Source organism: Dinoponera quadriceps, unplaced genomic scaffold (assembly GCF_001313825.1).
Source record: "Dinoponera quadriceps isolate SergipeBrazil2010 unplaced genomic scaffold, ASM131382v1 scaffold589, whole genome shotgun sequence".
NCBI lineage: Eukaryota > Metazoa > Arthropoda > Insecta > Hymenoptera > Formicidae > Dinoponera > Dinoponera quadriceps.
The window spans coordinates 337,334-349,603 of NW_014554985.1; the positions used below are offsets into that span (position 1 = coordinate 337,334).

The 12,270-nt window shown below is 39.1% G+C and overlaps 3 protein-coding genes across 7 annotated transcripts in view; 2 read left to right on the forward strand and 1 right to left on the reverse strand.

The window, feature by feature from the left end:
• Nucleotides 1–787: 787 nt before the first annotated feature.
• Nucleotides 788–2,803, reverse strand: LOC106742783 (hsp90 co-chaperone Cdc37). Its single transcript, XM_014616048.1, has 5 exons — nucleotides 2,556–2,803; nucleotides 2,090–2,223; nucleotides 1,560–2,004; nucleotides 1,180–1,485; nucleotides 788–1,104 (listed from the first exon to the last, which is right to left on the reverse strand). Exons 1-5 carry the CDS (start codon nucleotides 2,586–2,588, stop codon nucleotides 919–921), a joined length of 1,104 nt encoding a protein of 367 aa, XP_014471534.1. The 5' UTR covers nucleotides 2,589–2,803; the 3' UTR covers nucleotides 788–918.
• LOC106742782 (integrator complex subunit 7) lies at nucleotides 2,772–7,689 on the forward strand. 3 transcript variants are annotated; one of them, XM_014616046.1, is made up of 15 exons: nucleotides 2,772–2,844; nucleotides 3,224–3,393; nucleotides 3,467–3,705; nucleotides 3,839–4,158; nucleotides 4,237–4,461; nucleotides 4,541–4,790; nucleotides 4,889–4,962; nucleotides 5,070–5,215; nucleotides 5,286–5,631; nucleotides 5,756–6,015; nucleotides 6,107–6,307; nucleotides 6,379–6,472; nucleotides 6,535–6,638; nucleotides 6,716–7,217; nucleotides 7,320–7,592. In XM_014616046.1, exons 3-15 carry the CDS (start codon nucleotides 3,615–3,617, stop codon nucleotides 7,590–7,592), a joined length of 2,886 nt encoding a protein of 961 aa, XP_014471532.1. In that variant the 5' UTR covers nucleotides 2,772–2,844; nucleotides 3,224–3,393; nucleotides 3,467–3,614. The 3 variants fall into 3 exon arrangements, with proteins under 3 accessions (XP_014471532.1, XP_014471531.1, XP_014471533.1); XM_014616045.1 differs by lacking the exon at nucleotides 2,772–2,844 and having other exon boundaries at nucleotides 3,173–3,393; XM_014616047.1 differs by lacking the exons at nucleotides 2,772–2,844; nucleotides 3,224–3,393 and having other exon boundaries at nucleotides 3,615–3,705; nucleotides 7,320–7,689.
• A 776-nt stretch (nucleotides 7,690–8,465) lies between these two features.
• The window catches only part of LOC106742710 (lachesin-like), a 51,756-nt gene continuing 47,951 nt past the window's right edge, over nucleotides 8,466–12,270 (forward strand). For 2 of the 3 annotated variants that reach the window (XR_001374289.1, XM_014615905.1), the window contains exon 1: nucleotides 8,466–8,623. The gene's annotated coding sequence lies outside the window, so the exon portion shown is untranslated. Of the gene's footprint in view, nucleotides 8,634–12,270 lie in introns of all 3 variants that reach the window. The other variant, XM_014615907.1, reaches the window with a different exon arrangement.

Consider the following 12,270-nt stretch of genomic DNA (forward strand, 5'->3'; position numbering starts at 1 on the left):
AATGAACGTGATGAACCAATATAACAGAAAAGATTTGTTTAAAACTATCAGTTTTTATTCTTACCTTGTCAGTGATGATACTGTGTTCATGTTCATATTGAAAATATTCATGCATAATTTTCATGTACTATTCACAATACACACAACGATATCTATATATCTTTTAATGAATTGATTAAAGTGACAAGCACGAACGGGACATACTACGTCTTACTTATCAAACTCTGCTAAATGAACAGAATATTTATCCTGTGTAACTTAGTCTTTACAAATGCAAGATATTTACGAAGATGTATATAAAATTAGCATGAAATGCTGTAGCTTGAGAACTGAAGCAGCTCTTGAGACAATTAATACATTATGATTTCAACATTAGACACTTTCAGATATAGAATCATTTTTATTTACATAACGGTGTCGTTTTCAATTAATATACAATACTATGTACTACATACGAGTGGATGTAAAATATTGAAATAATTGTTGACATGATTAACAGTATATGTACACATATATATATAGGAAGGCAATTCGAGGAATAACACAAGTTATACACAAAGAATGAAGATTATATAGTGTTTTAACACTTGTTACTTGATCCACTCGGTTCGTTTGCGTCGTTACTCTTCTTATGTGTTCCAAGTGATTGTTATGTGTGAAAAAGTCAACTTAATCTTATAAACTAATTAAGTTTAAGTTAACAGAGTGTATTGCGAGGTAACGCGCGGTAAAAATTTTATAACAGCGACGAGAGCGGCTGATGGAGATAATAATCATATATTACCAGTGTGTTTCCCACTCATAACGACTTTATTTCAACGTATCCGTCTTGGTTTTATGCAAAGAATACTCGTGTAAATGAGATACTGATTTTCACTGAGTATCCTACGTACGATGAGATCGAAGAGAAATGCGTCATTATTCTGGATCTGGCGTTCCCTTCGCGGCATTCTGCTCCTCCTTTTCTTTAGCTTTCGCGTCGGGAACCCACAGACCACTGTCGACACATCGCTTCATGTGATATGTCGCTTCCTCCTCCGGCATCGCGGCTATTGTTTGTTGCAGCAGAGGAATATCCTGCGTCTCAAAGCACTTTTGTAGGGACTGAAATGAACACATATGTATAGAACACAATTCTCTAATATCGGTTTTTTATCTTGCAAGTCAAATTTCGTTTACCTCTGGAAGGCTTTCGAATACCTCCATGGGATCCAGTCCACCAGGACCTAAACGAGCATTTCTTTCCTCCTCCTCTGCCTCACGAACAGCATCAGCTATTTTCTCCGCTGCTCTCTTACGTATTCTCTCCTTAAATGCTCGCAGCTCGTCTTCAAAGGAGTTCTTGTACTCCACTTCGGCAATTAGAATACGACTGAAGAAGGAGCCGACGCATGCCCGTGGGTCAACTTCTAATTGCTTGGACAGTTCCAATATATATTGCATGCATATACATTGATGTGCCACATGTTCCATCAGGTCGTGTTTCTAAAAGTGTTAGTAGCGAATATTGCAATGTAAAATCGACTATTGATAGCAGAAACTCAGTTAAAACTACTCACTTCTTCCATCTCCAAATTGATGCACCAGATGACCAAATAGTTGGCAGTATTCTCACACACCAAATGTGGATTGTCCAACAGAAATTTCTTACTATCGTCATATTTCCTCAGCATGCCGAACTCCTTGAGCTTCTTCTCATTTTCCTTGACGAACTGCTTCATTCGTTTCTCCTTTTCTTCATCAGATAAACCAGAATCGTTGTCTTTTCTAGGAGGCTTCTTATTTATCACAGTTTTTGTAAAGCCATCTTGACCAATGGTATCTACATTCCACGGTGTCAATCTCTCCTTCTTCTCCATTTCATCCTCCTTCTCTCTAATCTTCTTTTCTTCCTCCTCAAGGTCCTGGAGAACTTTCTTCAATGTAGTCAAATCAGCCGAGTCCTTCTGTTCGTTCTCTAATCTAGCCAGTTTTTCTTTTGTATCCTTTAACTTCTTTAATGTTCTGAAATAACAAGTGATGGTATTAGATAAGAATTTAACTTAGCTTCAAGGAAAAGCCATTTCTCAAGATAATGCTTTGTTCATACTCTGCTTTTTTTCTCTCATGCTCTTCATGTTCCTTCTTACGTTCTTCCATTCTTTCAATTCGTGCCTGATGCCGCCATCTGAATAGTGACGGCGTATCGATATTTGGGTGTGTATCATCTTCGTCATCTGAGATCTAGAAAAAAAGATACAGAATTATGATTTGTAAATAGGACAATGTAAAATTTGATTTATATTGTAAGAAACGATTCGATTTCTAATCAAGAAAATAAATGTCCGATGGTGTAATTGTTGGAATATGCAGCAATATATCAGAATATTGCTTCGTTGTATTTGTTTTTATTCATGTAACTGAAGCCTGAAACTTAGTAATTAATGTTCCATTTATAGTTATACGTGCCGTAACATATCACCGGCAAATGAATCATACACTGCCAAGAAGATTTAATCTCGAGCCTAAAATATTCCATAAATGTGTCGGAACCGGGAAGCGAATAGTATTCTTACCTCAATGCTCTTCCATTTGCTGTAATCCACCATCGTTCAATATTCTAAAACAATCGTTATTCGTTAATCGCACGGTTAATCACCGCTTTTCTCGTTCACTGTTGTTCGTCAGCTAAACGACTTTTCACCGGTGAATATGACACACAAAAGGCGCAAATTTCTTCTTTTGCCTCCGCGGAAGCAACGATCTTTCTATCACACTTGTCGAAGCTTGATTGTCAACTGTACTGTCGACAGTCGTGAACTTTCCAGAATTGCTGCAAGAGAAGAACGAAAGATGTCACACTAGGTTTGTTCTTTTTTAGCTGCATTAGGACATTGATAGAACCCGCGAGATAGACACGCAAAAGCATAGCTTCTTGTGAATACAAAAGTCCAAATGAAAATAAAAGGAAATACAGTAATCAATGTAGCCGTATTAATTTTCATGGACCATGAATATAAAAAAATGACTTATCAACATCATGTTTTATTTTTACATTACGTACAAATAGCATCAGGCTGTCCACAATCGTTCCAAATGTTCCAAAATTTAGTCAAAGTTTCCGCTATGAGCCGCCACTGTCCCGAAAAATAAAGGTCGTAGTACAGCTCAAGAATAACTTCAACGTACTCGTACTTTTAAGTAGTACGACTCAACGGTTGGTTCACCACCTTTTATTTTTCAGCGAAAATTCTTTATTTTCAAATAATACGACTTAATAGCAGATCAAACGGACCTTCGTTTACTGATAGTACGACTCAATAATTAATTGAGAAAATCTTATTTTTAAACAATGCGACTGAATGAGAGGTTAGGAGTTAATCGTGATTTTGAATAATTCAAGTCGACGACTCAGTAAGTACGAATGAAATGATTTTTCTGTGCACATCTCTTTAAAAAGTTATTATTTTGATAAATTTGTCTTTAGGTTTAACGCGGACTTGCGCATTAAGGAAGAAAGGTTTCGAATAACGTTATACACAATGCATATCAAATAGGTTACTCGTGCACCGATATACCTTAAATAACGGTACGTTTCTTTGAATATTTTGCATATAAAATTTGCGTCGTACAAAATGATTGGAATGAGAATGAATGCATTTAACGATACTGGTCTCGGGGAACCCGAACAAGATGCGAATACGGCGCTTATAGAGCTTGATAAAGGTTGGTTTATATTTTTGACTTTCTAACCTATAGCACTTGATAAATTATATATTAACTCATAAATATATATTTATACATATCTAGATATTCATGTAAAAATATAAGTTAGATAAAATTCATCAATATATTTCAGGCTTACGTTCTGCAAAAACTGGGGAACAATGTGAGGCTATAGTACGTTTTCCTAGACTATTTGAGAAATATCCTTTTCCAATATTAATAAACTCCTCCCTGTTGAAATTGGCGGAAGTATTTCGTACAGGAAGTAATTTTCTACGAGTATGGGTTCTGAGGGTATGTCAGCAGAGTGAAAAGCATCTAGATAAGATCTTAAATGTAGACGAGTTTGTCAGACGTATCTATAGTGTTATACACTCTAATGATCCAGTTGCCAGAGCTCTGACTCTGCGTACATTGGGTAGTGTAGCTGGTATTATTCCTGAGAGACAACAGGTACTACTATTTAAATATTTAATTCTGCGGCATGCAATCTGTAACTTTTGAAAGCTAATGGAATTATTATTTCACTAGGTACATCATAGTATAAGAAGATCATTAGATTCCCATGATTCTGTTGAAGTGGAAGCTGCTATATATGCTGCTCAAATGTTTGCAGCACAATCGAAATTGTTCGCTGTGTCTATGTGTAGTAAAATTTCTGACATGATCAGAGGTCAGGTCACACCTGCCTCCATGAAATTACAGCTTATACCCATTTTGCAATATATGCATCACGATACTTTCACAGCATCAATGGTAATGTTTCCTTTTCTCAATAAAAATTTAATGCTTCTCATACACAAAATCAGATTCTTATAATTATATTTTATTGAAGGTAAATGAATTATGTATGGAGTTACTTGCGAGTTATCCAGCAGCTGATTTTGTCAAGGTTACTCTGAGTGCATTAAGTACACTTGCTTCTGCGACACTAATAGATGTTCCACAGCAAGTTGAGCTATTGTTACGCTATTTACAAGATGATCCAAGGCTGTCAATCAAGCGTCACGCTCTGCATCTTCTACATAGTTTAGCGAGAAGAGGAGCGCATCTTTGGCCGCAGGGTGCTCTTAACAATCTTATTGGTGAATGTTATATACACTTATATATCACTTATATTTTATACACTTAATATCTGTGCAAATGGTATTAATCAATATTTAATCGATATTTAATTATTCAGAGAGTACTACGACACTCTTACAAGATGGTACTAGAAATACAGATCTTCTTATTCGTACTCTAGATGTAATTGAGGTCTGTATAAATTTATATAAATCATTTTTAGCTGAAATAATTTTACACAATTTTCACACACACACACACACATATGTACACATACATATTAAATTTCTCTGATGCAGGTACTTAGCCAGAATGTTGTAACGTGTGACGCAAATATGGATGAAAACAGTCCCTTGTTGCAATTATGCGTAAATGCTTGTTACTCACCAGATCCATTTGTCGCAGTAAAAGCGGTTACTGTACTTACTCGTGTTGCTTGTTATTGGTATGTATACACAAAATATAGTTCTTCTATACAGAAAGTAAATATTTGATAAAACTTATTATATTAACAGTTATGAAGAAGGATTGCCTGTTCATGGCATACAAGATGTAATTTCCTGCCTCGAATCTCTGATTGTATTACTAGCTTTGGACGAAAAGCACTTGCATCAACTGAAAGCGTGCTTACGTTCGACAGTAAAACTGTGTCAGTCACACCTTGAGCACTGCTCCGTGTTCGTAGACGCTATCGGTTCTACTCTCATCAATGCCAGTTCGGAAAATAACCAGAACGAGAAGCAAACGGTTGTCCTATGTGAAGCTTTAGGTGCTATTGGTAGCGTGGGACAAAATGCACTGCTCCCACTTCTACCTGATATCTTGATAAAACTCAAACAGACCTCGCACGTTCATACCAAGGTAAATGATTCTTTCGTAATATATATAATGATTTGTCTTCTTTATTCAGGAAAAAGTAATACCTTAGTGAGTAGTTTTATCTTTATAAAGCTAATCATAAATAAAATTATAATTATAATTTAAGGTAATGCTGTGTACATTACTGTTTCAAATGATGGCTGGAGGATTCGAGTGGAATATAGAGTGCTTGGAGGCAGTCGACAACATCGTGAAAAACGTGGACGACTGGGCCAAATATCGAATCGCGCGTAGCGCCGCCAGATATGGCCATCATGCTATCGCCACTGAAATATTCAAAAGTTTGAAGGAAGCTGTAGCGTCGGAGCAACTACACTTTTGGCTGTCTGGCTTAGAATTAGTTACGAAAGCAGAGTGCTTCCTCACGTACGTATATTATTTCTTTCACCTGTATATATTTCTGACTACATTATCTTATGTATCTTTATATTTTCTACACGATAATATCCACATAAAGAGAGAAAGTCGAAGACCCACAAACTGTGAGTAAGATGAAGATCGTGGAGAGACTAAACGGAGCAATATCGCGCTACGCGAGCGCTTGCGCGTCTCTCAAAGCTGCCAGCACTCCGTTACGAAGTTTACAGTTTGCGAGCGAATATTCCAAATTACGCTGCGAATTCTTGCAGACGATAGCACAGCTATTACACTCGTGTATGTAAGTGACAGTATAGTATAGTATATGATTAAAAGAAAATGTTACAGCTGCTGTAAAGATTCTGTTTTTAGATCTTTGTGCACTGCGCCACCACCCGCTATAGCTGTCACGGTTGTCGACGCCACAAAGGATGAGCTTCAGAGATACGGGCGTGTCACGTATCAGGTAATAATTTGCGCGATTAAATCATGTGACAAGTTATGAGTTGCGTTTTTCGCTTCTTTCAGTTGAGAAAGTCCGCGCAAGATTTGAAAACTTGCGCAGAGAACTACCAGAAGTTATACCAGTCAGCTTTCGACGCCGATCCGGGATCGTTGGCGAACATCCGGGCGTATCCTTTCAGAATATATCTCAATCGAGCGTCGTTTATTGAGTACAAAACATATTGCCTTGATTCACAACGTGCAGGTTGCAAGAAATATGCCGATTAATGGCGATTAGCGTGGAACGAGTTTGTGGCGGGCCTGGCGTATCAGCTATGTATCTGCAGGAGGATAAGATCTTCAATTTCGGCGAGACCGTGGAGATGCGACAACTGGCTCGGTGTTGCGTCGAGTTATGTCGTTTATCGCCGAGCTTTACGATGACCGAGGGTAAAGTCGGTGCAGTTAGTCACACGAGAATTAACTGCTTGATATCGCAAACTACTCTGCTGGCCGGCGGAACGATGCGATTGCCAATGCCACGTTACTATTTCCAAGCCCTACAGGCAACTAGCGTGAAGCTGTCGGTATCTCCTCAACCACGTGTCCTCGGCGAACCTGTGTCTGTTCCGCAGGGTAGTCAGTTGGCGCTCAAAGTCGAGGGAGTGTTGCGACATGGCCGACGAGCGTCCCTCTTCCGTTCCGTCGCTGCCGTGTGCATCTCCATCTCGACCACGCCGCCCTCGAAGATAAATGTCGACCAAAAGGTAAGATGAATCAATACATTACAACTGTAATGTTTCGAGAGAGTTAATTTGGGAAATTCTGTCGAATTCGTTCGCTGTTATTGAACACATGTTTGTGTGCAGGATTCCAACATGAACGAGCTGCAGCAAACGGTAATACCTCACCGCGATTTCTTCGCCTGTGAATTCCTGCTTTCCTTGGGATGTCCTGGATCTATGGCTGCAACGTACCAAGTCGGCTCGACAAGTGCTGGTGGTAGCATCAGTGGTGGACAATATCAAATCACAGCGAGTGCGAGCATACTCGATAAAGACGGCAATGTGTGGAAATGTGGCCCTCGCTCCACTCTTCCTGTTAGAGTGCATGAGGAAACTGCGAAGAGGAAGTTACCTTGATAAAAACATCTGATGCCAATGCTCCGTATATTTATATAACATTTATTATTTAACACATATATATATGTAACATATAGTATATTTATATGCTATATTCGAGAGAAAATGAATTTTATATGATAGAAAAGAGACTTTTGTACATGACTATAAATGAACCTTGACCTAATTCCCAGGTGATTATATGTTCTTATTACTTTTTATTAATATACTAAACTACATAGACATGTGTTACATGCACATTAATAAGCACAGTAACATTAAAGATATAATTGTTTTTTCTACGACTGAGAGAAATTTCCCGTCATTTATATTCACGTTCTTAATTGCAGAATTGACTTATCGTAAATAGCTCCCTTCAATTGTCTCAAATTCATTATAGTTAGAGAAACCATCTTTATATATATTCTTATCAATATCTCTTATCAACATCTTTATATGCTAAATGACCAAATTCAAAGATAAAACTTTGAACGTTATTGCTTCGCAGTTCACAATTATCCACTTTCAATTATCAACTGTAAGATCAAATATATTTTTTTTATACAGTTTTTTTACATTCGTTAAAATTTCATACTTCAACCGAATCTCGCGTCACCGTTTGCTTCCGATGAATCATTTTACGGGAGAAATGAATCTTGCCACTTTTATACATCATAGATTTATTTTTCAGATAAAAACATAAATATACATGGAGCTGAATTGTATAATATAATGAGAAAAATATTTATTAGCGGGTAATCCCATCGAGGCGGCATATGGAGCGAAGTCTGCTGTCTCAAGTAGTGGGGGTCAGCGCTCGAGTAGACGCGTAAGCCTCGGCCAATAAAAGGCAGATCGCGCGAGTGGCGCGCATCAGTCGCGCACCATCTTTACGCCGGTACGGCACGCGGCGTCACATTCGCGAGGAGCGCGCGGCAACTTGTTTCGGCGTCCGATACTCGAGCACGCAGCAACAGTTATGTCCTCGAGGATCTTTGCACTGCTGCTGGCCGATCCGCTGCACTGCTGAACCCTCGTCGCGGCCTGCTGCGGTGAGTCAGTGTACGCAACTTTCGACATGATCGCTTATTCGCGACTTTTCGAACGTGTCCCTTTGTCGCGACGCTCGCCGGCTATTCCCGCGCGATTGAAAAACTTCGCCCGAAGCTGCGTGTTTGCGGTCTCACTTCTTGAGACGTACGAGCGCCACACGGCTGTCGTTTTCAAGGTCGGTCGATCTTGGGGAAAAGTTTCGGCGACTCTGTTTCGTCTATCCGCGAAATTTCCGACGGAGACGCCATTTTTGCTAATCGCGTAGGAAACAAGCAAAAGATAGCGTCTATTTGACGCGTGTGCAAAATATTTCGCGAGATGAAGGGTAATATTTCGATAGGATCGTAATATTTCGGTAGAAATTGTTAGATTGATGCGTGAAGCTTTGTGAATAAGTTGATCAGAAGCGTCGTTTAGGAGTCGATTTAGCGCCTCTAATTCGATTCGAGTGAACGTTGCGACGCGGCCATTTTTGTGCTCACGATCGAGCGATTTTCGCGCGCTTCCAGAACTCTATCGACTTCAGAAATATAAAAGAAATATAAAAATATAAAAAATAGCGATCCATTTCAAATCTCATCGTCATAAATACCGAGCTTTGTACACATATCTCGATGTTTATTCGCCAAAGTTTCCCACGATTTTCGATCTTACGCGAATACGCGTAGAGTCGAAAATCGCACAAGTGCAACTTTATTTATAATGTCAACACATATACGTCAGGTGAACGTTGCACATGCAATTACTGCTGAATATTCACTAATTTTAACAAAAGTACATAATTCTCCCAGAGTAACATACGACGAAAACTTGGCACGCTTGAGTCTCGCCGCGGTCATAATTGCGATACAGGTCGGTAAATGTTTAGATATTACATTTTTTGTTGCATCAACAAAATGTTATCATCGCAATTAATTTTGCAGTCATAGTTTCAGCGTTTTGTTCAATATTTTTTCTTTCACGATCCTCTCGACATCTCTCGCCCCCGACGTTTCCCATTATTTCCCATTATTACATCCACTCGATAAGTAATTCCGCCTCCCTCGCGAGATCGAGGCGAGTGCAACGAAACCGCGATCCGGGGAGAAACGAAAGTCAGGCATGTGCCGAAGTTCGGCTCGAGATTAATTTCCCGGGCGGCTCCGGAGAGCTTCGGAAGCCGCGGACGCCGGACGCGACTCTCTCTCTCTCTCTCAGGCGAAGGTTCGAGGAATTGTATATGAGATCAAGCGGAATTCAAGTTTGACGGTCACAAGTATCCACCGAGTCCCGAAATTGTACGCGATCTGCGTCACGGTTGCTCGATGTTAACTGAAATCCGAATGGCCGTAATCCGCGCTGAAAGGAAGCGAGAGAAAATCGGGCACACAGAACGCGCGGGCGCTCGTGCGCGACTGTATCCGAGCAAAGGTCTTTCCGCGGGCTTTCGTCGTGCTATCGCGCGCCGTCAGGCGATTACACGCGGCGTATAATTGAATTCGCCGATCTGTATAATCGGCAAGAGAGTATAGACGACCGCGCAACCGGCGCGCGATTCACTAATATCGCCGTTCCGGACGTTGGCGTAACTATATTATGATGTATTCGGTTCCAGAGGTGAACAACTGTTCACAAACTTTCACGTGTGTGTGTGTGTGTGTGTGTGTGTTAGACGATGAAAATATCTCGTTAAAAAAACTACGTGTTTATGAGTTTGGTTGAAGTACGCCGTTCGGTGTGTGCGTATACGCGGAGTTCTCGCGTCGCATTCAACGTGAACAGAATTTTCAGTGGGCGAATCAATTTTTTGTTTATTTTTTCCGCTTGGCTGCGCAGAGAAAAAGGTATTTTTGGATCTAGCGCGCGTGTTTGTCTGACTTGGGTTTGTTTAATATAAACAATATAATTTGATATCAAATATATCATTATATTTTGTTTGAGTGAAAATGTTGTTTCACTAAAGTAAACAGTGTTATTTGATAAGAAAAAACAATATTATTTAGAGGAAATAATCTTTAGTTCCCAATAAAGGAAAATTTTATTTTATTACATTTTAAGTATTGTTCCACAGAAACAAAGAAGTCTTCAACATTTTTCTAATATAGTGTCACTTCTTCCAAATAATTTCTTAGTTGTAACAACCATTGTAATGTTTGGATGAAAATGTAAAAGAAATATGTTATCTGATATAAAGAGATATTTATTGTTTGAGAACCAAATAATCCCACTTATCAAATAAAACATTCGTTTGCTTGCCCTATTTCAAAAAATAAATTTGTTTCAATTAAGGAAATTTTATTAAATTCAAAGAAATTTGTTCTTCTATGTATGAAAATATTTAAAAATTATTTATATAAGATCGCCGCTGTTTCGAAAGTGCGATTTCCCCAAACGGCGGAAGCCGTGAAATAACGGCTCGACTTATGGCGCGAAATTTGCTTCATCGCTTTGTAATTTATTTAAAGTCATTATTCTATCGGAAATTCCCCGGCGTTAATTCTGTTATCGCTGCGCCCTAACGTAATGGTCCTTTAAGGAAAGCAAATTTCCAACGTGTTCAGCGTTACATAAAATGACCGCTATCCGGGTATATTTTTACGTGATTTAATGTACTTTAATAGATGTAAGATAAATGAACGGTGAATGTCTGATATAGTGGATTTTCGCGCAAAGAACGAGATCCTTTTCAGGATGAATTAAATAATTCGCGCCCGGAAACATCGGGCACGTACAAGAAGGGATGATCGAATATATGCTCACTTTACAATTAGATTTCAACTAATGATGGGCGATTTTTTAAAAGAAATTGATTTTCTAACCGATCCTGAATCGGAATAATTAGAATCGATTTATTAAAAAAACTTGGACTAAAAAAATGATTTCCTAAAAATCGGATGCAATTAGTATTTAAACATGTTTGTTCTTATTTAATAATATCTACTAAATCTAAAATGAATTGGTCGTACTTAAACAAAAATGATTCAACCAACATGAAGTAGGTTTCGAGAAGGATGAAGATGAAAATTTTATATATGATTTAAAAGTAAAAATAGCACAGATGTTTTTCATCACAATTTATTTTTACTTCCGACTGCTGCCGACCGAATCGGCAAAAACGGAGGGAGTTTCATCGATGTTGTATTCTTTGTCACGCATATTTGTAATAACTATAATGTGGTAATGATAAAATAATCAAATCGAGATTGCCAATCAACATTTCTTTCATGACAAATGACAGAAAAATTTCTTCGCGCGCAAGATTAGAGACATGCGTTACTCGTGAAGCAAATCCCTGGAAAAGTGCGTGCGGGCGTAACGCGCACCCTCTCGAGGCTCATCGGCGCGCCGGGGTTGAGCAAACCTCGCAAATTACAAGAAAGGCTAATTTCTTGGCGGAATTGCTCACGGCGAAGCCGCTGCATCCCCCGGGAGGCCGCCACGCGTATCCTGGACTTCTCCACGAGGCTTAATGCACAATGACTGTGCCCTCGGTAGCGAGAACGTTGCGGTTGAATCTATATGTGGGAGAACGCGATGTATGCAGTGGCGTGATTCGAACTACGCTTTCACAGGTAGCCGAGATAGAGAGAGAGAGAGAGGGGGGAGGGAAGAGGCCGACAGTAGAGTAGTTGTGCTAAATGGTTCGCAAACTAATGTTCAAAATTCG

Coding starts and splice junctions, on each gene's coding strand:
- LOC106742783 (XM_014616048.1), bottom strand. CDS start 2,588: ATGGTGGATTACAGCAAATGGAAGAGCATTGAG. Junction 2,224..2,555: donor GCAAATGGAAGAGCATTGAG/GTAAGAATACTA, acceptor CTTTTTTTCTAG/ATCTCAGATGACGAAGATGA. Junction 1,105..1,179: donor TATTCGAAAGCCTTCCAGAG/GTAAACGAAATT, acceptor TGTTCATTTCAG/TCCCTACAAAAGTGCTTTGA.
- LOC106742782 (XM_014616046.1), top strand. CDS start 3,615: ATGATTGGAATGAGAATGAATGCATTTAACGATACTGGTCTCGGGGAA. Junction 4,159..4,236: donor TTATTCCTGAGAGACAACAG/GTACTACTATTT, acceptor TTATTTCACTAG/GTACATCATAGTATAAGAAG. Junction 4,791..4,888: donor TGCTCTTAACAATCTTATTG/GTGAATGTTATA, acceptor TTAATTATTCAG/AGAGTACTACGACACTCTTA.